The sequence below is a fragment of the Centroberyx gerrardi genome, chromosome 20 (assembly GCF_048128805.1).
Source record: "Centroberyx gerrardi isolate f3 chromosome 20, fCenGer3.hap1.cur.20231027, whole genome shotgun sequence".
Lineage (NCBI taxonomy): Eukaryota > Metazoa > Chordata > Actinopteri > Beryciformes > Berycidae > Centroberyx > Centroberyx gerrardi.
In genome coordinates this window covers 1454657-1479667 of record NC_136016.1, presented here as the reverse complement: position 1 = coordinate 1479667, position 25011 = coordinate 1454657, and the positions used below count along the sequence as shown (strand labels likewise).

Genomic DNA, 25011 nt, shown 5'->3' with positions numbered 1-25011 from the left:
CTTAGATGGTGCAATTCTCTCTGGGATTAGTAGTTTATTTACCCTCCAATGCCCATATGTACACAAACTTACCCTAGCCTTTTTTCTATGCAAGTGTTTTTAGAGGCAGCTTGAGCTGAATGTGTTTTTTTGCTTTCGGAACCTGAAAATAGCCACGCCCATATCTTCATGACTCTATAGGCTCTCACTGAATGCCCGCCTCCCACCCACTTCCTGCAGGGTGGGCCGCAATGCGTTGCCAGAGGTGTGACCAAGTCAACTTTGCTCGAGTCCCAAGTCAGTCTCAAGTCTTGAGGCACAAGTCTCAAGTCAAGTCTCAAGTCTAAATGTAGAACACCAAGTCAAGTCCAAGTCAAGTCCAAGTCATTAATGTCAAGTCTCAAGTCTAAATGTAGAACACCAAGTCAAGTCCAGACTTGGTGTTCAGAGTCCAGTATCAGTTTAATATCTTAAAGAAAACTAAATATCTAGGACTTTCCAATGCAATATGGTTTTAATAGGATAAAAACTTGGTAAGAGCATCATGAGTTTGATTTCTTTAATCAGTTTCAACTTCAATAAATTCAATCATTCCATACAAATTCAGAAAACAGAATTTAAATTCAGTCGTCTGCTGGAACAAATGATCATCACTCATCACTTTCAATCTAAGTCATTTACACAAACACAAGATCTCAAGTCAAGACTTTAGAAACCTTTTCAAGTCATCAAAGTACAAGTCAAAGTCAAGTCCCAAGTCACCAGAACCCAAGTCAAGTCAAGTCTCAAGTCTTCTCTTCATGCATCAAGTCAAGTCTCAAGCAGTTCAAATTGTGACTTGAGTCTGACTCGAGTCCAAGTCATGTGACTCGAATCCCCACCTCTGGTTGGTGTGTTTTCTAACACTTTAACATGAAATAGCCAAGAATAATAGAGGCTTTTTAACTTCATACAAAGTAGAGTGCCTTGGATTTTTTCTTCTTCTTTTTTTCTCTACATATGGACATGTTTGAAGCCTGTGCAGCAGTCCTCATCTGATCAACTGTCAAAAGTGTTTGATGTGTTGTATAAAGTTTCATCCAGTGAATGACTTTGTGTGTGATGCATGAATGATGCCCAGTGGACAATGATCATACACACGCCACCAGCGGAGGTCCGGAAGGAGATGAAGCACGCTGAGGCCGGGTGTCTGTGAGGATGCTCGGTTGGATGAGGCACTGATGGTTGAAGATATGACGACTAATCAGAGTTGAACTCAGCAGGGCCACAACAGGAGCACATAGGTTGCAGTGCTTGGCGGGCTGGACAGAGTGATTTGTGGGTCCCTCAAGGCACTTTGCATCTGCTCGCCCATGCTTTTCATCAGTCTGTGATATGATTTCCTCTGCACAGTGGGTTTGTCCGAGTTATTTTTAACTGTGCCTACTCTTACTACGGGGAGATGTGGATATAATTCATACTTTCTTTACAGTCTTGAGGAGTGAATGAGTCTAGAATGGGTGGATTAGATGCTTTTGTTTTTGAGCCTACATGGGTTATTTGAAGTCTCCCTGCAGCTTGGATATGTCTAGGCCATTTTGCGCTGGTGTGAGCACCCATTTTCAGTATAGGCCACCTGCATTTATAAGCAATTCTCAGATATCCTTCATACGTTAGATTTGCATAGTGTTAAAGTTGGTATTATGAGGCAAATAAATGACCCTTTTGATTATGCCAGTCTTAGATTTTGGTCAAGCCTAATCCTTCAGTGTATGAAACGGATTTGGGCTGTTTCATGCATCTGTTTTAGGCTATGGAGTGCTAAGTCATTTCGAAATGACTTAACTGGTGGAAGCCCTGAACAGCAATGCAAGTTCATTTCGTTTGATTGACTTAGTAACTCATCCGGACGACTTAGTAACTTGTCCAAACCACTTAGTAATTTGTCCAAATGCCTTAGTAGACTTGGTTGTCTGAATGAGATAAACTTAGAAACTGGCCTCAAAACAACATTTTTCACCTTGCCTTTCAGGGCTTCCATAAACTAACATAACTTTGGTAAATTATGGTTGGGTTTGAAATTTTGCTGAATGAAACATAACAAACCAATGCGTAAATGCAACAAGGCAGCAACTCATCCCCTAATTCAGACCTAAGTAAATGGACAATAGGTTTGAATATGCCCTCAGTATCCCCCTAGACTTGTCCAGCCCCATTGCCATGTTATTTATATTGTCCTATGTGTCTCTATTCCCTGGCAGAATGTGATGCCTCTGTCAGCTGGTCTGTTTAAGAGTGAGAGGAAGAATCCAGTTCCCCAGTGTCCTCCGCGGCTTCATGTCCAGTTCCTCACTCCTGTATTGTGGAGTCGCGTTCCCAATCACTTCCTCAAGGTACTCTCTATTTATAGTAGGACTGCACAATATTCACAGACAAATGTGTGGACAGAAATCTTTGAACAGTACAAAATCAATCAAGAGGATTTACTGCAGTATGAATTAAGTGAAATATTTTGTCTTACATTCAACTTACTGCACAGCATCAGAATACCTTGTTTAGAGATGTATCTGAAACGCCGTTCCCTCCCTTGGAATATGAAAATTGATGTTGTCATTTTTGAAATTTGAATATTTTTCAATTAACTGCAAAGTGAGTTCCTGAGATTAGTTACTGGGCTTCCAGTCTTATAAAACTGTATTCTTCGTGGAATGTCTCATTTGTCCCATTTGAGTTTTGTATGCTATCTGTGTATGAAGTGCTAACTTTGTTTTTTTTCCAGGTGTCAGTATCCAGAGTTAATGACAGACATGGCTGGCTGGTCCAGTGTAATGAACCGCTGCAGTTCATGTCTCTACATATACCTGAGGAGAACAGGTACGGTACCCACAGCAATAGACAGACAGACAGACACACACACACACACACACACACACAGACCTTTTCATTCTCCATTCATTCTCCGTCCCTTCCTCTCCCTCTCATTCCTCATTCTGTCCTCTATCTCTCGGTCACCCAGGTCAGTGGATATCCTGGAACTGTCGGAACAGAGGGATTTATTAAAGTTCCACTACCATACCCTAAGGCTGTACTCTGCAGTCTGCGCTCTGGGGAACAACCGAGTGGCCCACGCCCTCTGCTCCCACGTGGACGAGGCACAGATCCTCCAGGCTATAGAGAATAAATACATGCCAGGTAATAGACACAGCCTGTCCCTGAAGAATAAGCGCATGCCAGGTAATAGACAGAGCATGACCAATTCCTATATGCCAGGTAATAGATTATATAGCCTATATAAAGAATAAATTCATGGCAGGTCATAGACAGAGTCTGTCCATAAAGAATAAGGTCATGCTAGGTAATACACTTTTCTATAATGTAGAACATAGACCGCAGTGCTATAGGCAGTTTTCCATTTAATAAAAATTAGAGTGGCGGAACCCTAACTGTTAAAGAAGCAGGCTTGTGAATGGAAGGTCACCTGTTTGAGTCCCCAAAGTGGCTGGGATTACTTCCCATTCATTTGAATGAGGCCACGAAAATAGCCTGAAAACTTCCATTTAACACATTCGTGAACATATTCAACAACAGCACCAGCAACAGATCCCGCTACTGTGATTTTCAATTGACTGTTGGTCTGACGGTTTAGAAAATAATTTCGCCGAATAGCATTTTCATTGATAGAGAGAACATAGCGGGGTGATACCATTTAGGAGAGATAGTTCCTGTTTGGGAGACCGGATCTACTTTTATTTTTAATTACAAATTTTAGTGTGAAGCAAGAATAGAAATGCAAAATGCTGAAGGACCCAGGACTGCTTTATTGACTTAAAAGCGGGATCTGTTGTTGAATCTGTTCATCAACGTGTTAAATGTAAGTTTTTCATTGTGATGGCCTCATTCAAATGAATGGGAAGTAAAAAAATCTGAACACTACAAACTCGTCCAGTTGCATTTGATCTTGGTGGGTAGTTTATATTCTGGTTTTCATGGTGGTCATGGTGCCAAATAACGCCCATGTTAAAACTAAATGGAATATTGCTTTAACTCCTTTATGGAGCTGCTCAGTGGCCAGTAGTAGAGGAATGTGGTTCCACTGAGAAGCTTCCAGCTGTGAAGGTGTAAAACTGTACGAGTGTGTTGCTGTGTGCTCAGCAAACCTTCCCTGATAAAGCTAGAGAAACATGTCATGTTTTTCATGCAGTACACAGGTTAATGCAACCTCCTTCAGCAACCACCACAGACAAAAACATAAAGTATTAGAACAGCAGAATCCATTGCCGTTTTTAAAAATTGATTAAAGACCCACTTTTACTTTGTAATGTGCTTGGTCTTTTTTGTCTGTCTAGTGTGTATATTGCTCTGTTATCTTTTTCTTTTAACCTTGTGAAGCGCTTTGTAATAAAGCGTGTGGCACTGTCTACATACAGTGGACTTCACTTGGCTTGACACTCACTAGCTTGCTCTCTGGCTGTACCACCCAGGGTTGCTTCGTACTGGCTACTACGACCTCCTCATCGATATCCACCTGAGCAGCTATGCCACGGCTCGCCTCATGATGAACAACGAGTACATCGTCCCGATGACCGAGGAAACCAAGAGCATCACCCTCTTCCCCGATGAGAAAAAGAAACATGGCTTGCCCGGCATTGGGCTCAGCACCTCCCTGCGACCCAGAATGCACTTCTCCTCCCCAAGTTTTGTCTGTGGGAACGGATCATCGGATCGCAACAGCGGGAACAACGGATCAGGATCGGGAGACTGTTTCCAGTATAGCCCTGAATTCCCATTAGAGATACTGAAAACCAAAACAATTGAGATGCTAACAGAGGCAGTCCGAGAGGGGAGCATGCATGTACGGGATCCAGTAGGGGGTAGCACTGAGTTTCTATTTGTCCCCCTCATCAAGCTGTTCTACACATTGCTGATCATGGGAATTTTCCACAATGGAGATCTGAAGAACATCCTCCAGCTGATTGAACCTTCAGTGTTTTCTGAAGGAGGGGAGGGACAGGAGGAGATGCACCTGGAGCAGGAGGTGGTGACGGGAGCGGAGACTGATAAAGCGCAAGGCAGAGCAGGAGGAGGAGGAGGGGAGGAAGGAGGGAGGAAAATGCCTAAAGAAGGACTGTTACAGATGAAGCTACCAGAGCCAGTTAAACTCCAGGTGAGACTCAATACTGAAGGCCTACACAAAATTGTTTTCATTTTATAAATGAAATTGGAAATTTTAAAAATTATAGTGACTTGACCATCAAATTAAGGGTGTTGTTATTTTGATTGTTTTCAATATAATGGTGTGTCATTGTATTTTTATGCTGGCCAGAAGATCTAGCATCTCTGTGTGCTGCTGTGTCTAAAAGCCTGTATGATTTTCATTAGGTCCTTGTTGAACTGCCATGTCTGAAATGCCTGTAGTGAAAGTTACTGCTCCCGCTGACGCTAGTTTTCAATGCGGTTGCATTGCATTTCACATTTCTCCACAATTCAAATTGCTCATGGAATTGTTTGATTAGACGATTCATACCAAATTGCGGGGTTTCCTGCTAATAGCTGGCAAGTGTGCGGTAAGTTAATTTCACTTGTTGAAAGTTTCTTAAAAAGAAGATCCAAGGTCATTCACCATTAACCCTTTCTTTTGTTTGGAAATAGCATTATAGTGGTCATTAAGTCTCTCAAGACCAGAGCTCCTTTTAGTTTTGCTAATTGTCTTTTTACTGCTTGTCTGTATCAGGAGCCTAGTTATATTGAACATGTAAGCTGCTGCAATGCTGCAAAGCAGTTGCTATTATTCATTTTTGTTTCTCTTGACAATTATTGCTCTTAATATTGTTTCTCCACTGCATTTTCTCTGTCTCGTCTTTGAGTTTGTATCTGTTGTAGTACTGCTTGTAAAGCACCTTGAGCTGAATTCTATGTATGAAAGTTCCTGCAAAGTATATTATTTTTAGCCCTGGGAGAGGCGGGAGTCTAAGGATCACAATGTCGGTGGGTCGGTCGCTCTGTTCACCACTTTTGGTCACGTGGGTGAAAGTGTGCCGCAGGGAGTTAGATTGTAACAGATTTGTAAAAGACTCTCGGGAGACCTGAGCTTGATTCCCGGCAGGGACGCTTCCACAAAATTCAATATACATTTAATATGCTATGCACATAACACAGGGGTCTAAACATGGCAAACTCTGTCGCAGGTCTGTTAGACTCTTAGTCTTGTTATTATTAGGGGTTCAAGCCCGTAGGGTGCCTGGACCTAGCCAATTGCCGCTTGCGGCTATATTTCACATAGGAACAGCACACCTGTGGGTCAATTATAAAGATTACTACTTAGGCGTTAGAGTTGGCCGATTGGACGAATACATCAGAGGTCAGTGATGGCTCGGTAATCCCTGGCCAATGTTTTGCTGTTTAATTGACCTGATAAGAGCTGGGAAGCAGACACAGAGACAGAAATTATGCTCAAATTGATTTAAAATGTATTTAGTGTATTTAGTACTTCCTCAGGCTGTGCTGGTTTTGTGCTACAGCCTCCTATTGGGAATACACCACCAGCTCACACTAGTTGAGCTGTTTTTTTCTTGACTGCGAGGTCTATACTATCATTTAAAATATAAAAATGCCCCTTCCTTGCGCATTTAAAAGCTGTGTTTAAATTCAAGCCATCTTAAGTCAGTGACTTTAATTTAACCGTTACTTTTAAATGCACATCATTATGGACATGTATCAATACATTGGGGATCGTTGACAGGAGAATGTGCAGTATTGCCCAACCCAATTATGTACAACTGCCTTTTCCTATTTATTTATTTGTTTCTTTATTTATTTATAAAGCCCTTTATCACATGCATGTCTCAAAGGACTTTACAGAGAATGAGCCTGACTAGATCTAACTTGATTAACAATCAGCAACAACACCATAGAAAAGAATGAAATAGGACAAACATCAGAAAAAGCACAAGACACACAAAAGCAGATTTTAGCAAGACAAAACAGCCTACCTATTCTACATAACCTAACCTACCAGCTCCGCCAGCCGTAGACCCTCAAAGGAAGAACTTCCAAGAAAAAAAAAAGAAGAAACCTTGGGTGGGCCAAGTCCATCCAGATAGAAACAGCATCAGAGACGGTGACTGACAACCATAAGTCTAGAACAGCACTCGTCCACTGCCTGGTAGAAACACTGCACCTGGGTCTGAGAAGGAGGAAAGACAGACAGCCATTGTCTATTGAGATTGTCTACATACAAGTGTTGACCCAAGACTGTTACGTATGCGTGGCTAACCTGCCTGTGTGTGTGTGTGTGTGTGTGTGTTAGATGTGTCATCTGCTGCAGTACCTGTGTGACTGCCAGGTCCGTCATCGTATCGAGGCGGTGGTGGCCTTTTCAGACGACTTTGTGGCCTGTCTCCAAGACAACCAGCGCTTCCGCTACAACGAGGTGATGCAAGCGCTCAACATGTCCGCCGCCCTCACTGCCAAGAAGACCAAAGAGTTCAGATCACCTCCACAGGAACAGGTGAGACCAGGAGAGGAGAGTAGAGTGGAAGAGAGTACAGAAGAGTAGAGTAGCATGCAGTATAATAGAATCGAATAAAGACACATTTGAGAAGTACATTGAGAAACCGCTGAACAAAGAAACAAACCATGAACATACCCTGTCTCACCATAAATACTGATGTACTGCTGAAGCCTCTTAACATGGAAAACTAGAATAGCACTCGGAGAGATGCTACACCTTCAATGCTTGCATGTAATGTAATTTAAAGCAATATTCCACTTAGTTTTAACATGGGGGTTATTTGGCACTTGGATGCCATGAAAACCAGAATGTAAAGTACTCACCAAGATCGGATGCAGCTGGACGAGTTTGTAGCATTTGAATGAGGCCACGAAAATATCCTGAAAACTGACATTCAACAAGTTTGTGAACAGATTCAACAACAGATCCTGCTTTTAAAGGTCCCATATCGTGGAAAACGGGTTGGATGTGCTATCTAAACATCGTGAAAGTAGCCAACTAAATCCACACAATCCATATTAGAAAAGCGAGCCTCTAAACGAGCCGTTTGGACTTCCATAACTTTGTGGTGTCACAAAGGTTCGCTCTTTATCATTTTTGTAAGAAATAATAGACTAACAAAGCGTTTTTTTCAAAGCAGTTGAGCGGTTGTCATTGTTTATTACCGGAGAGTTTTCCCTACCTGTAGCTGCCTGTTCTTCTGCCGGTCTGTGATGTGTCACGTTTCACTCTTGAAATGGTTAGCCAATCAGAACAGAGGGGTCGTTAATATTAATGAGCCTTAAAGACACAGCGACAGAAACAGCCTGTTCTTGGTGAGGCTCAGAGAGATGCTGGAAAATGAACGTGTAAAAATCGATTGAGATTGTTTTTGGTACGTGACACCACACAAACGGTTTTTAATTTCCCCTGCAGATCAACATGCTGCTGAACTTTAAGGATGAGAAACCGGAGTGTCCCTGTCCTGAATACATCCGAGAACAACTGCTGGACTTCCACGAGGATCTCATGATACATTGTGGTACTGATCACCTTAAACAATGAAATGAAATATACTTAGAAACACAAACACACCTCTACATACCTAGGTACTTTCTATACATGTATGTATGGCCTTCTGTAGACTTGTTAATGCGAATATGACGCATGTTTGCACGTCATGTATATATGCTGCATTTTGTATCTTCATATTCTCATTTTTCCTACATTTGTTATCCATTGCATTTCTATATTTTTAGAACTTATTTCATACAGCAAAATGTTTTCTTTTTTTTTTGCATATTCTCATATTGTACATACTTTTATTAATTTTTTTGTTTGTCTCAATAAGGTGTACTGCCAGTACTGCTGTTATACATCCTCATAATGTTGTAAACCATTCTTTTTCATATATAACCCTCATTTTGTTGTATTCTTATTTATTCTATTTCTGTTTTTTTTTGCTGTATCTGATTACCATTTGCTGCTGCAACAAAGCAGTTTCTCCACAGGGATGAATACATACACTATGTATAAATGTATTGAATGTAGTACATGTGTATGCATATGTATGAGATTATTCCGCCCTCTGCCTTCAGGTATAGAGATAGATGAGGAGAGGGCGATGGAGGCTGAAAGTGACTTCACCATCCGAGGTCGACTCCTCTCCTTGGTGGAGAAGGTGGCTTACTTGAAGAGGAAGATGGCTGACCTGCCAAAGAAAAAAACATACAAGAAACCCAGTGAGTCCTCAGTGCCAGCCCAAACACAGAAAGACACAGCCAAAACAGCAATGGGATCCAGTCTATTGAACATTTGGAGAGTTAATTTTCTAAAATACGATATATTCATTTTGGAAAAATGCTGATACCTGAAGGTCATCATTCAACAGTTCTAAAATCTTGAGGATGCAGTCTGTAAAAGTATCTCATTTAGTCAACCAAGGAATTTAATTCCCTACTATCTACTAATACTACTACTACTACCACTACTACTACTATAAATAAAATTTTTAGGTTATGGAAGTGGTCCGACTCTAGTTATGGAAAGTCATGGAAAAGTCATGGAATTTTACATCAGGGACACTTAAGAATCCTACTCTCCTGTAAAAAGGTCAATCATTTAGTCAAACCAATTCCCCTACTGTCATCATTAGGTTTACACTTTTGGTTTGAGGAGGTGGCACTTTTTTTTAGTTTCCACAACGGGAACTTATGGAAAATGATTGGACCTGATTGGATAATCTAAACATTGTATTTCTTCCTGGTTTGTTCATGTTTCTCAGTCTGGTTTCCACTCCATTTGGGCTGAGAACCATCTAATGCAATGAATGTATGAAATTGAAGTTGGAAAATACATTCTGCTATATTGCTGTAAAGTGAACCATTTGTAAAATCTCCTGATATTCCCTGACTTCCCTTGAGAATGAATCAAATTCCATGACTTTCCCTGTCCGGAATACAACCTCTCAAAATTCCATGATATTTCAGGAATTCCATGACCAGTGGGACTGTTAAGTCCTTGGCTGTGAGCAAACATAACACTAAAGTGCATTTTATAGTTCATTTTAAAGTTTTCAGTAGCCCAGAATCTGGGTTCAGTGACTGATAAATTCCGGTTAATTCCGTGTGTTTCTCTCTGTGTGTTTATTTGATTTGTCCCTGGGCACGACTTGGCAGGAAATGTGCACAAAGATAGAGCCTCAACCAAAACAGAACAACCAAAACAGACTTTTCATTGTTCTAGTCGTTTGTATGGCAACAAATACACAGACGTGTATAGATGCTTTCCAGTCCCGCAGTGCCTAGCTAGGTGTGCAGCATCAACTGTTGCTGCAGTCCTGGAATAATCAGGATAATTACATCACTCACCAATGTATTGTCAAGAATAGATGCACTTTACTGTAATGCTACACTTTAGGTTAGGTAGGTTATCTGTTTCTGCTGTGGAGGGGCAGTGGGCTGTGGGCTGGGTGGTTATTGGATAGTTCACTGAACGACTGGATCTTGTTGTCTGCTACGGTGAGAGGTAGTGGGGCTCCAATTTAGGGCAGCATCCTTCAAGGATGGGGGACTGCCTCTCAGTGCAGGTGAGCATGGTTGACCAAGTCCAGTGTGGGGTGGTGTGGCAGGTAAATGTTCGGCTTTAGACCACAGTCTCTGGATATACTGGAATTCACCTTTCTGATTGTGTCAGGATGGAAATCCTTCCTCTGTAGTAAGGTAGAGATGACCACTCTTGAGTTTGGGAACGTGACTCCCTGTAGTGAAGTTTCCTCTCTTTCTTGTTGGTCTGAAGGTTGTTGGTCCCTTTATGGATTCATATTGGCTCGGGTACCTCCAGAGCTTACTTGGTGTTTAGGCAACATATCTTGGCCTCTTTGTGTTTTGGAAAGAGCTTCTTTGTGCCTTGTTGAACAATGGACGATGTGGGCTGAGAGGTGCACTGTAAGGGCAAATGACTCTGTGGGAGGAGTAGGCTCTGTCTGGCTGGTGCTCACTGTGGGGCTGCTGTGGTGAGCGGTGCAGTCTAGCACCATCTAGCATTCTGGACTGACCTCTGTGGGAGGAGTAGGCTCTGTCTGGCTGGTGCTCACTGTGGGGCTGCTGTGGTGAGCGGTGCAGTCTAGCACCATCTAGCATTCTGGACTGACCTCTCTCAAGGTGATGAGCTGATTTGTATTGTTCCCACCTGTCCACTTTCAGCTTCCTCACCTCTTCTTTCAGTGCCATCAACTGAGCTGTGATGCTTACTCTGTCATATCTTAGGTCCCTCACCTCTGTTCATAGTGCAGCAAATTCCTCCTCTCTCTTTCTCCACTGTCCTGTTGGTTCAGTCTCAGTACACTGTGGTGGTAGTGAACTGACCTGCTCCCTAAGCTGCACAAGTTATCTCTCCAGTTGTGTAAACCTGTATCTTAGTTCAGTGTAGGAGTTGTGCAGGGCATGCTGAGTGTGCTCTGTGCTGGGGGGTGGGGGGGGGGGGGCTGACTGTCTTTGATGCTTCCAGGCGTGTGATTGCTGCCAGAGTCACTAAGGATATGAGAGTTCTCTGTGTCTCTGTCGGAATGGGAGATGTCTTCTCTTGTTGCACCCTTTCTTAATGGTGAAGAAATCACTTTGAAATAGTCTGAGGATTTCCTGCACTACCACCATTCCTGACTTATGGATGTTGACTGTTGTTATGACACTGCTAGGATCCTCAGTTTCCAGCCTAGACCATCTCTTTAACAAAGGGGAAGTGATTCCTTACTGCAGTGTGCCAAGCAAGAGCCTGGTCACTACAGAAGTTGAGGTTACTGACATCACAAGCCTTATATAAGTCAGCAAACAGAGTCTCTGGACTTTCAGTTACAACTCGCTGTGTTAGATGTGTACATATATGTATTTTGAGTGTTATATCATTGGTTAAAATGCTTACGTGCTTACTCTCAAAACAATGACGCACCTTTTGGATTTTCCCCATCTATTCCACTCATGCAAGCACATTGCTTCATTGCTGAAGATCCATGTTTGGGAACAGTCCAGTGATTTCCCTGTTTGTTTATTGCCAGATTAAAATCCATCTCAACTGGGAACGTCTTTCTAAAACACAATGCAAACTACACCGGTTACACACAGTTTGTGTTACTTTGCAGCCAAATTTGTTTTAAATCTAAACCTTCCCTTCAGCAGTCCACCTTTTTTCTACATCATATTTCCCTGACTTCGCTAAGGGGACGGCTGCACTGATCCATCAGAAAACGTATAGCATTATTGTCAAATAGATTTCTGTCCATTTGGGCTGTTTTGGAACGTGAACATGGTGGGCATGGCAGAAGTACAGTGAGGTGAAAACATACCAAGAGGACTTTGCTCATTGCAGTTCGTCATCCCAACTTTATACCAGGCTTTTTCTGTTTTATCTTTGTTTCTGTAATTCTTTGATGATGAGTCATACCGTTGTGTCTGTGTTCGGTGCTACTTTTCTCAAAACAAATGTAGGAACAACCCCTTGTACACTGACTTTATCCTTAATTTCCCCTTAAGTAGCTTCAAAGTTAGAAAAAAAAAAAATCCTAACTGTACAACAATGTCACATCCATATTCTGTATCTGCTCGTTCCAACTGTTTCTTGAAGCTCTAGCTGCTTATATTGAATGAAATATTCAAATACAAGACGGCATGTTTTTATGGCTGCACCATTACATCAAATGGAAAAAATCTAGATGTTTGTGCATCATTATATACACATTTCCCTGTAATTCAGCATGACTTATTTGGTGTCTTTGGAAAACTTGTTATCTTGACTAGAATTTAAAATAAAGTTCTGTGGGTTTGAACAAAGCTTGGCCGTGCAACCTGCATTTGTAATGATGGATCCAGCGGCGGGGCGGCAGGGAAGAACAGGTTAATTGGCTGGCGACCAATCGGCCCGACCAGGAAAAGTTGCAACTGGGTTGAACATTCTGTCCTTCAAAACAGATGCAAATCTGGCAGATGGACACGTCATCAGCCGTCTGGACAACGGACACCTCTCACTGAAAATGAATTGAAATTAACATTGACGTTTGTCAAGATATAGCTGCTTATCTCATTTTAAATCAACAAGTATTCACGATATTCAAGGGCTAAAGTTTTTGCTGCTCTTTTGTCTCTCTCTGTGTCTCTGTCTGTCTCTCTGTCTGTCTCTCTCTGTCCAGGTACGTTACAGCAGCTGATTTCAGAGACAATGGTTCGCTGGGCTCAGGAGTCGGTTATTGAGGATCCCGAGCTTGTCAGAGCCATGTTTGTCCTGCTGCACCGACAGTACGATGGCATCGGGGGACAGGTGTGTGTACGTGTGTGCGTGTGTGCTATATCACTTAGTACATTACTTACACTTAAATACCGTTGTCCATATTTGCCATATTTGTGTCCTTGGCTGTTTTGAAAGGTGCTTATAAATTAAATGTGTCATTATTATTATTATTATTATTATTATTATTATCCTATCTCTCTGTCAATTCAGTTCAATTCAGTTCAATTCAACTATCATAATTATTTTTTAGTAACAATATAGCAGTTTACAAAACTGCAAGCTAACAAGCTAACAAACAGTTTATACATTCAAATCATATTGAGATGATTAATTATTCAGTTTGAAAACATGAACTATGCAATAGTATAATCATAACATAATCATCGTAATCATTATTTGGTGTGAAAACATGTGTCATAAAATAGTACATAATCACCAATATCTATAATAAATACAACCGCAAGTGGCAATTGGCGGGGTCCAAGCACTTGATGACCACTGGGGCCTCTGAGGTAAATGTGTGATGTGGACCAATGTGTGTCCCTGTGGCATACTGAGCATTTTGAAATTTGAATGAAGTTTGTACTGTATACAATGACTGAGATATAAATACAATGGATGTGTATGGCCATTTAAAGTTATGATGTTGCTATAGCGCCACCTATGGGCGAAATTACACCAAATTGTGCGTTGAGGTAGCCTAAAATGGGCCCCGCCCACAACATTTGAACAAACTTTGGAAGCCAATTATATCAAAACGGTATGGAATATCAAAAAACTGTTCGATGAATATTGTGCAGGACAGTCCAAATATGGTGATAATAAAATATATGATTTGTGTAATTTTTTTTGCCGGAGCAGTGGGGGAGGCTTTGAATCTATCTGCCAAGTTTGGGAGCTGTAGCTCTTACAGTTTCTGAGCTGCAGATACTTTTACGGCAGAAGAATAATAAGAAGCTTAATAATAATAATCCGAGCAAAAACAAAAGGGTTCCCAGCTGGGACCCCTAACTATGAATTATTTGGATAAAAAATATACACTGTACAATATAACATAATCATCAATATCTATAGCAAGTATTAATTATTTGGTTTGAAAACGTACTATACAATAGTACATAATCATAATTCAATATCTTATGTATTAATATCTAAAGTTCATGAAAATTAACTGTCTCCCTCTTTCTCTCTCTCTCTCTCTCTCTCTCTCTTTCTCTCTCTCTCTCTCTCTTTCTGTCTCTCTCTCCAGGTTCGGGCCCTTCCTAAGACCTACACTATAAACTCAGTCTCAGTGGAGGATACCATCAACCTCCTGGCTGCTCTGGGTCAGATCAGATCTCTGCTAAGCGTCCGGATGGGAAGAGAGGAGGAGAAACTGATGATCAGAGGACTGGGGTGAGGACATCTTGCTTATGATACAGTCCCGATTATTCCCGATTTCATCATGGGGGACAACTACCACACCTCTGTAATTACCCCTCTCTGGTCACATACAGATGTAATGAACAACACCTAGTCCTAATAAGATCCCTGTTGATCGATGTAATGTCCCTTTAACTACCCTAGCCTTGTACCTCTGAGGAGAGACTTAGGAATGGGTAGGTTCGTGTTCAAGCAGTGCTTATAAACCTGATGAGAGCCCTGGGGATGAGTACAGTATCCCTTTAACTCCACTAACCTTTACCCTGTCCCTCTCTTCCTCCTTTCTCCTGCAGTGATATAATGAACAACAAGGTGTTTTACCAGCATCCCAACCTGATGCGAGCCCTGGGGATGCACGAGACTGTCATGGAGGTCATGGTCAACGTACTGAGTGGAGGAGAGTCCAAGGTAATTAACTATGTATAATTTGCAGAAAATAGGCTGTAAGTATTGGAGCTGGATCAGAGCCTTGAAGGCCTCAGGCAGACGCAAACCAGGACCAGGAACAGCAGACCTCAGGCAAGCATGAGACAGCAGAGACGGACAGCAGCGTCAGTGACAGTCAGATAGATGCTTTGGGTTTTATTTCAGTGATATTATTTTGGCCCTCCACCAACAAAAAAATTAGTTCCCCGCTTCTAAGCCATACACTGTAAACATCCTTGCTTGCTTCATCCCAGTCATAGATTCTTCCTCTGCCTTTGGCCCATCCTCCCTCTTACATTTACCAGAGGAAACGCAAGAAGTTCCTGTGATCCTCTCACATTAGGAAGCAATGGAGCATCTGCTGTATATCAGCAGTCACCTCCACCTGCCCCTCTCTGAATCATATGAGCACCCCGAGCAAGCTGTTGTTTAGGTTGGGGCCTGTGACGAGGACTCAAGGATACTCCCTGGTGTTGGGCACCGGAGTCAAATACCACCCTTATTTGCTCTGGCAGAAAGATTTGCTTGTTCTTTGTTGTTTTGGAGGCGTGGTCTAGGAGAACGAAAAGGCAGTGGAGCTATTCAGCTGTTTGACTCATCCTGGTAGAATTCCTTTTTTTTTTTTTTTTTTTCCTTCTTCACTATTCTGCCCTCACTGTCTATCCTAAGCACAGCTATGCAGATAGAACTCTTCCAAAGGTTACACAAGAATTGTCTTCTACTCTGAGGTTAATTGAGACGCTTCATAAAATGAAGACCGAGTGAAAACTGGATAGAGTAGAGTAGAGTAGAAGTCTTTATTGTCCCCAATGGGGCAATTCGGTTCACAGCAAGCAGTTGCAATACATCAACAAACATCAGAAAAACATAATCATAAAAACACAGACAATATGACACAATATCAATTTATGCTGACAAGAAAACTGTGGCCTACATCCTACCCCCAGTATGCATAAGTAGGGAACAGGCCCTTATTCCATATACCTAACTGCAGTGAGCCTACACATTCAATCAAATCAAATCTGTTACTGCTACCTTTAGGGAGCCTGAACCTACACCCAGAGGGAAGAAGGGAAAACTCAGAGAAAAGAGGGTCTCCTGAAGAATATCCTGAGCTTTCTTAGTAACTCTCTTTGCTAAAGAATGCTCATTTCAGAGCTAGCATATGAACTCAGGCTATGCTACATGCAAATAGCATTATTAATTGTAATTAATCAAAAACACATGCAATACAAAAAATAGTCCTTAATATATGTCGAGAATATGTTACTGATTACAACACTTGCAGGTAATGATGGATGGATACAGATTGACATCAACCTCTCTTACTGTCAGTCGCATGTAACAGAATGAAACTGAACTCAACATCACAGCCTAGTGGCTACAATATTAACTACCGCCAGAACGTTAGATGCCAGAGAGAGTCATGATGTTTCTTTCCTGGTTTACTCTGCCTCTGCTTGACAAATTTATTGCAGATATTTTTAATGGTGTCTGTAATGGAGTGTTTTTCCCATTTTGAGTGTTCCGTATACCAAACCTTGTTTTTGGTTAATTTTCTTACCAATTAAAGTAACATTATTGTCAGAAAGACCACTAATCAAGTTGACTCAATCAAGGGACTGAAAATGTTGCCCTACGTCTCATTGACTTTAAACTTGACTTCTGGTTCTTTATTACTGTCACATTGCTTTAAAATATCAGAAGATCTTTGGAGGATGGAGGTCTATAAACTCCAACAATATTGAAAGACATTTGTGGATATAAGGTTAATGTGACACCAATCACTTCCAGTGCTTTTTCATTCTTAAAGTCAATTTGTTTGCATTTAATACCAGTTTTTACATAAATCAATATCCTACCACCCTTCCCTTGAGATCTGTCCTGTCTAAAAACATTGTATCCCGACGTAGTAAAAACACTTGGAGTTGTTGGAGTAATCCATGTTTCAGAAAGATATAAGAATTCAAGATTAGAATCTATTCGGAGCTTTTCCAGTTGTTCAGCCTTTGAGATTATGCTTCTTATGTTTAAATGTCCACTGAAAATACCCAGTACCAAAAGGTAGACTGCACAATGTCCCCATGAGTTCAATGGGAGGATTGGAATGATTCCATCCTGGGCGCAAGCACTGATTAAGCCTACTTGTGGTGGCTTTGGCTGGTGAAACGCCATGTATGGATGAAGTCCAGTGTTTAGCTGAAGTTGCATTATAGAATGGTGCTTTTCCATGATGTTTAGGAGAAGGTGAGCCTGCAGCACCTGCCACACTGCTGCTTCTACCTGATGCCATATTGGTCAATAAAGTTGGATCGAATGTTAATGTTAATTGTGACAGTTTTTACCTGCATGCACCACAATTCGACATTTTATATCAGTTTTGCTGAACTTCACCTCCTCATTCACTCCCATTCAATTCCAAATGCATAGAAAACATCTCTTGAGACTTTTAATTCACACAGTAAAGGCAATCCATCACTGCGAATGAGAAGCCAATTGTGTTTTGCAAAGTTGTATCAGAACACTAATTTCCGGCTATCAACTTTTACATTTGAAAGAAGTTCCGTTCATCGTTGCATATTAATGCATGCATTCGGGAACCTGGCCTCTCCTTGTAAACAAGAAGAGGCAAGATACCACTTGGGAGGTTTGAAACTATCCACTAAATTTGGATAATAAGACCGTAAAAGAAGTAGAATCCTTCAAAAACAATAGGGTTTCAGGTTTCAGACCCCTAATAATCCCAACAAAAACAATAGAGATAACAGTAAAGCTAAAGGAGCTGAGCTAAAGGAGTATGAGGTTACCAAGTTATTAACTTATGTATTTTGTAAAATTTGCACAAAACGTTCAACTGACTGTAAAATCATGACAGTAATCGATCCACTTGAAATTCGACAGGTTCGTCATACACATAATTTTAAAATTATTCATCATTTTGAAATGTTGATATGTTGAGATTTTTGCTGTGTTGTGATAATAACAAAGACTCCAATACCCACAATGCCTTGTGGGGCAATCAGGGAACATTTTTGTCATTCTGTGGATTTGTTGTTGTTGTTGTAAACATACTCATGCATACTTGTGTGGAATCTGATCAAAATGACTGACTGGACCATATACCATTTTCAGTAAAGGACAATATTATCCCCATATATCTGTCTAACCCTGTATATGACCTCTCTGTGTGTTTTTTTTCAGGAAATTACCTTTCCTAAGATGGTGGCCAACTGTTGTCGTTTCCTCTGCTACTTCTGTCGAATCAGCCGTCAGAACCAGAAAGCCATGTTTGACCACCTGAGCTACCTGCTGGAAAACAGCAGCGTCGGCCTCGGTGTGTGTGTGTATGTGTGTGTGTCCACCATTGGATTTCACTGGACACTGCTGTCACAGATTCGGAGCACTTTTCATTCCATTTTATGCCACAGCAGCTGTTTTAGGGCACAGGGCATTGTGCAAGGGATTGAAAATGTTGCCCTACGTCTCATTGACTTTAAACTTGACTTCTGGAACCTATGCGAAAAGAGGTCATGGGTCCAATGGCTGCAGTCGCACCCCAGTAGTTTAACTTGTTTTTTACCTCTTCTCAACTGAGTAGAAGTCCTTCCTTCCTTAAAGTGGCATAGCTTATGTACCAATTCATCCATCCGTCCTTGTTCGTGTACTGTATGTTAGTCCCGCCCTCCTCCCCCTCAGTTGGTCAAGTTCCCGCCCCAGCACTTGTCACTCATCTTGATGAGCTGTCTACCTTGAAACAGCATCTAGTCTGAGACTCAAGTTACCAACACCACAGGCGTTTAAGCCAGTCTGAAATTTTAAAAAAAGCAATGCTGATGTTTTTTTGAACGTTTAGCTTTGCTGTTCTTTATTTTCTTTCATTTCTTTCCTCCATAGTTGTTATTGCTATGTGTTACTATATAAATTCCATGCCTTGTAGTTGTGTACTGTGTTGTGATGAGATGTTGGGTACTTGGTTAAACTCCATTAGTTTTTACAGCTGTTTTTATTTCCTCATTGCTTGCAGACAACATTAGCTGTTTTAGCTGTAAACTCAGTGTGCTGTGCGTCCAAGAGCAAACACAGGGCTTCTTGTTGGTGTGCTGCTGCATAGTAATGGTCTTTAATTATACTTGAGAAACTCTCATCATCTCCTTTCATGTGCTTCACTCTTTATATTGACTCCTCTCCTGTCCTCTCCTCTCCTCTCCTCAGCATCTCCATCCATGCGCGGCTCTACTCCTCTGGATGTGGCTGCAGCATCAGTCATGGATAATAATGAGTTGGCTCTGGCTTTGAGAGAGCCAGACCTGGAGAAGGTGAGGTTCACACACACACATGCACGCACGCACACACACACACACACAGAAATTAATGCTGTATGTATGCCTGTATAAAATTAGATTAAATGAAAGTTTGTTAAGCTTAAATGAAAGGAACAAAGGGAGGAGGGAAGTAAGGAAATGTTGAGGGTAGGAAGGAAGAAAAGGAGGATGGAAGGGAAGAAGGAAGGAAAGAGGGAAATGTTGAGGGTAGGAACAAAGAAATGGAGGAAGGGCAGTAGGAAGGGAGAGAGGGAGGAAGGAAGAAACGATACAAGGAAGAAATGAAGTATGAAATTTCTGCAGTATGACCTTATAACCTGCTATGAGTTTGAAGTGCTTGTCAATATGAATGGCTCTCCAGGTGGTGCAGTACCTGGCCGGCTGTGGCCTGCAGAGCTGTGTAATGCTGGTGTGTAAAGGATACCCCGACATCGGCTGGAACCCTGTGGAGGGCGAGCGCTACCTCGACTTCCTACGATTCGCTGTCTTCTGCAATGGTGAAAACACACCCAATTTCAATGTGCATTAGTGCATTTTATAGAGCTGTTAACCTTCCTATTATGTTAAAATTAACAAGCGCCTTTCATGTTTGGGGTAAAATTGACCCCAGCATTTAAACCTACAAAAAGATTATTGTAATTCAAAGTGTTACCCAAGCTTACACTTCAGAACATCGGCAAGGAACACAGATAATGAAATAATGAAAAAAACACCAATAAAAAGTAGATTAGTCACCAAAATAGTCTTTCAAATAGCTGAGACAGGACCTCACTGCATGGTCAAAACAAATATTCGGTGTGTGGCAAAATTTGCTAAAACACATTATGGACAAAAAGCATCACTTCCATCACTGTCAGGTTCTCTACGGTTCTGATTGACTGAAACTGTGAGGGCCGGAGATTCTCTCAGTTCAAATGTGGTCATGCTAGTTTGGCCAGCTCCATCTTCCCGGCTTGTAGAAATAGTTGGATGGAGCCATGCTGCCTTCCACTGAACCAGATTGGCCTTTACTTTATTGAACTTTGCCCATGCTGGGCTATAGTGCGACTTTGATAAAGACATAACTGCTAGTGGAGGCAGCTGGCGGAGGATGTGTACAAAACGACACCAGAGAGAGGTGGAGGGTCTTTTAAACGACACCAGCAGCCCTCTAGTGGCTGGTCTACGCCATAGCTCTACACACTTCACTCTTAATTATTTTAATGATGCATCTCAATATTGAAAAAAAAAATGTTAATGCCCAAATTACAAAAGTTAACGTGATCCCCCAAATGAGGGTTCTTCAAGGGTTCCTTGGTTAGTGTAGTTATTCTGTATAGAACCATAATGACTCAAAGAACCCTTTGATTTGTTAAAACAAAAACCTGGCAAATCAGAATAAAGAACCCAGTGTGTTTTTTAAAAAGTTATTTTAATACTGCTGATTTACAAGCCTCAAGAACCATTTTCTGGTAAAAAAAAATATAGAACCCTTTTTGTTTAGAAAGTGGTGTCAATAGTTGGAGAAAATAAAGGCTGAGAGTGTTGTTTGGCCTATGAGAGGATCAGTATTTAAAGGAGTTAAGCCCATGCTCTTCCCACCCTAGAGATGAATGTGAGCGTCGACATGGTAGCAAGACTCCTGATTTGCTTTGCTCTCTTTCTTTCTTTACTTCTTTCACTCCTCTGTTGTTATCCGGTCAGGTGAAAGTGTGGAGGAGAATGCCAACGTTGTGGTGAGACTTCTGATTCGCCGACCGGAATGTTTTGGCCCCGCCCTTCGGGGTGAGGGGGGTAACGGGTTGTTGGCGGCGATGGAGGAGGCCATTAAGATTTCTGAGGATCCCTCTAGAGATGGACCCTCTCCCACCTCGGAGAGCAGCAAGACAATGTAAGATAATGTTAGACACTTTTCTCTAATCATTATACTGGGTAATGAGTTGGTAGGGCAGAACATGTGTACTGTTGCCTTGTTCCATTGCCTTGTCTTTGTGTTTAGTTTACTCTGGTTTTTATTTGTACTGTTGCTGTGTTATAAAGCAACATCAGAGAAACTGGAATTTGTGTGTGTGTGTGTGTGTGTGTTTGTGTGTGTGTGTGTGTGTGTGTGTGTGTGTGTGTCTGTGCGCAGCAGTGACATGTTGGAGGAAGAGGAAGATGATACCATCCACATGGGGAATGCTATCATGACCTTTTACGCTGCTCTCATTGACCTACTGGGGCGCTGTGCACCAGAAATGCACGTGAGTGGCAACACTCTCTCTTTCATACACACATACACACACACGCATAATTTATGACACAGACAGACAGACAGACAGACACATAAGCACATACACAGCACACATGATGACACATTCACAAGCTCATACACAAACACACACACAGCACAAACTGTAATTATTCTATTCTATTCTATTCTATTCTATCCTTTGTCAGTTGATCCATGCTGGTAAGGGGGAGGCCATCCGGATCAGAGCCATTCTGAGGTCTCTAATCCCCATAGAAGACCTGGAGGGGGTCATCAGCATCCCATTCCCCATGCCCACCCTGGCTAAGGGTAAACACACACACACACACACACACACACACAGACACACACACATATATGCACACATGCTTTACGCAGAGAGAGAAAAATAAGATGAACCCTCAGTGATCCCTGTGGGAAAAGTGATTTGTTGCAGCAGCAAATAGATAGATAGATAGATAGATAAATAGAAATGTATGAACGATAGTATGAGAAAGTATGGATTACAGCAATAAAGGAGTAGTTCAAAATAGATAGGGGATGAGAAGTCAGCATTTCAGATGACAACCTGGAGGCTCATAACTCTGCTCAAACAGGGCAGTGAGACTCTGAGAACCCTCAAACTGTGAGTCGATCCTGGCCAATTAGGCAGAAGGTCCTCATAAAAGCAGCTTGGTTCTGGTGGACGATCCTCTGGTCGGTAGGGAAATCAGTGTGTGCATGTTCGCAGATGGGTCGGTGGTGGAGCCGGACATGTCAGCGGGATTCTGTCCAGACCATAAAGCAGCCATGGTCCTGTTCCTGGACCGGGTCTACGGCATTGAGGACCAGAACTTCTTGCTACACCTGCTGGAAGTTGGCTTCCTACCAGACCTGCGGGCCGCCGCCTCCCTGGACACTGTGAGTGTGTGTGTGTCTGTGTGTATCTTGCATCTGCTGCTTCTTTTGTAGCTCTTCTCTTCTCATATGTCCTTCCTTATTCAGTCCCACCAGTATTTCGCGGAGTTTTTTTTTGTGATTATTGCGGCCAGAAATGCTTGATTTTGCAGCGGCTTTTCTCAAAAATTGCAATACAATTTGTGAAGTTTTATGTGCTCTTTTTGCGGTAAAATTGTGGGAATTGGGAAAAATTGCAAGCAAAGAAAAAAATGTGATTTTTTTTTAAACTACTACCAATGAAGAGTCATATGTAATCACTTCTTTCGCTAAAAAGCATACTGCATATCGAAGAAACAACTATATTTCAGTGATCTTTTTTTTTTTATTTTCTGAACATGAGAACCATGGGCTCAAAGTTATATAAAAAAGAATATACAGTACTTGAGTTCCATTTATAAGTCTTAATGAAATAAACTTTCAACTCATTAGCACCAAATAAAATCAGCCAATAATTCCATTAAAATAAAGCCATTAACATAAAAAAATAGTTTGTAACAGAATGCAAACCAAAGGCATCTCTCTCTCTCTCTCTCTCTCTCTCTCATGACATAACTTACCACGACACGAAATGCGACAATTGGTCCAAATCACAAGCAGTCTGTTGATTTGGCCATTTCATGCGGAAAGTTGCGGCAATTTTGCAAAACTGCAAGCTCTCACAAATATTGTGGAGATTTCTTGAATTTGCGTTAATTATTGCGATCACAAAATTGCAATTTTCTGGAGGGACTGCTTATTTGCTTAAAATGATATAGCCTACAATGAGGACAAAATAACAATCTCCTAAAAAGATATAAGTAACAACTATCTAATAAGGAGTAGGGCCAATGTGGAAATGTGGAAACAGGTGGTAATCTACTTCCCATAAAGGTTCAATGATGTTTGTGGAGTTCGACTTCATCCTGCTGTCCATGAAACCAGCAGTGTGTTTGGGGATATTATCATCTTGGAATATGGGAACATCATGAGGGAACAGTGTTTGCACTCTAGGGTGCTCCTGGTCCTTGGCTGTTATTCAACCCTGCAGAGCAATCACCAGCCCTAATGACTCCCAGTAGATGGAGCTATACCATTACAGATCCATCACCATGTTTACCAGTTGGCAACAGACATTGTGGGTCAAAGGCAGCCTTTGGCTTTCTCCAAACTCTTCTGGATAGAGGAAAAAGGCTGAAAGACACATCAAACCACATTACTTTTTTCCATTGCTCAGGACTCCAGTTTTTGTGCTTCTTTCACCAGGTTACGTATCTCTATGTGTTAGCACTGGCCTTGGTTTCTGAATGGCAGCCCTGACATAAATACCAGCTTTGTGAAGCTCACAACATGTTGAAACTGTGCAACAGAGGCATTAGCTACATTTTGTGGTAATTTTTAAGTGTGTAGTTCTGTGATGTTAAGCAAACACTCTGTTAAGTGTCTATCCCTCTCAGTTACCTTTGACTTGTTTGACTTCTTTGTTCTTCTTTGGCGATACAGTTCGTCTGTGTTTGGCAAATGCTGTCATGAGTTTCCAGACTATTCTGCTTGCCACATAATTTTACAGTTTTGTGACTGATGCTCCTGCAATTCAGGCACTGACTTTTTGGCGTTTGTTACTCTGTTAAATGTCTCATGTTGCTTTGAAAACTCACATATAAAAGAGGTTGAAGATTGTCATTCCTCTTAAAGGTGCTACATGTTGGAAGTGAATCTTCCATCTACCTTTCACTCCTTCCACTATGTGCCATTGCCAGAAATTCTTCCTGTTTTGTACAGTAAAGCAGTCCCCTTTAAAGGCTAAAGGTAAAGCTATCCAGCTGATTTCCCGCCAAATCTGTCCCGGTGGCACACAATGTAAAATGCAGCGTAGAGGCTAGTAGAGGCTGCCAATCTTCTTGCCAATGGTTTTGTACAATAAAATAAATACACACAATAAAACCCACAATGGAAATTACTTAAATTGCAGTCGGCCCACATATGAGGATTGACCAAATTTGTGGAACTGTCCAGCAGTGGAACCAGTCGCTATAGAAGTTGTAAGATAAAGTTAAGAGTTAATGCAGTTAATATACTATACAGTTTTATCCATTCTGTGGGATTAGTTTGGGACTACGGTGTTTTATATTCTTACATCTTTATTGCAGTGAAACAAACACTAATTTGGAACTTTATGGTAATATCGCTGTCAGCATGAATGCATGAAATGCTGGTGAATTGAAAAAATAAAAAAATAAATCAAATTATCACCCACTGGTCCATTTAAGTGGTCAATTTAAGTCATTTCCATTGTTGGTTTTTGTTGTGCGTTTGGTCAATGTAGTGTTCCTTTGCTGCATGCGTCTAGTTTATATAGCGCAGATTGCCTCGGTCACCGTACAAATGATGCTTATTTACTATAAGTCGCTTTGGACAAAAGCGTCTGCTAAATGACGTAATGTAATGTAATGATGCAATACAGTATGCAA

At 41.4% G+C, this 25011-nt stretch overlaps 2 protein-coding genes across 2 annotated transcripts in view; both read left to right on the top strand.

Moving 5' to 3' along the window:
- mtr (5-methyltetrahydrofolate-homocysteine methyltransferase) overlaps positions 1 to 15847 on the top strand; it is a 247944-nt gene extending 232097 nt beyond the window's left edge. Inside the window, exon 34 of the mRNA XM_071906941.2 lies at positions 15836 to 15847. The gene's annotated coding sequence lies outside the window, so the exon portion shown is untranslated. The remainder of the gene's footprint in view (positions 1 to 15835) is intronic.
- Positions 1 to 25011, top strand: part of ryr2a (ryanodine receptor 2a (cardiac)) — a 246807-nt gene that overhangs the window by 99648 nt on the left and 122148 nt on the right. Inside the window, exons 39-55 of the mRNA XM_078290909.1 lie at positions 2220 to 2351; positions 2738 to 2832; positions 2975 to 3150; positions 4440 to 5122; positions 7265 to 7465; positions 8384 to 8489; positions 9046 to 9189; positions 13128 to 13255; positions 14475 to 14620; positions 14941 to 15055; positions 18275 to 18407; positions 19286 to 19389; positions 19757 to 19892; positions 21079 to 21265; positions 21506 to 21617; positions 21814 to 21934; positions 22356 to 22525. Of these exons, the coding sequence (XP_078147035.1) occupies positions 2220 to 2351; positions 2738 to 2832; positions 2975 to 3150; positions 4440 to 5122; positions 7265 to 7465; positions 8384 to 8489; positions 9046 to 9189; positions 13128 to 13255; positions 14475 to 14620; positions 14941 to 15055; positions 18275 to 18407; positions 19286 to 19389; positions 19757 to 19892; positions 21079 to 21265; positions 21506 to 21617; positions 21814 to 21934; positions 22356 to 22525 (2889 nt within the window). The remainder of the gene's footprint in view (positions 1 to 2219; positions 2352 to 2737; positions 2833 to 2974; positions 3151 to 4439; positions 5123 to 7264; positions 7466 to 8383; positions 8490 to 9045; positions 9190 to 13127; positions 13256 to 14474; positions 14621 to 14940; positions 15056 to 18274; positions 18408 to 19285; positions 19390 to 19756; positions 19893 to 21078; positions 21266 to 21505; positions 21618 to 21813; positions 21935 to 22355; positions 22526 to 25011) is intronic.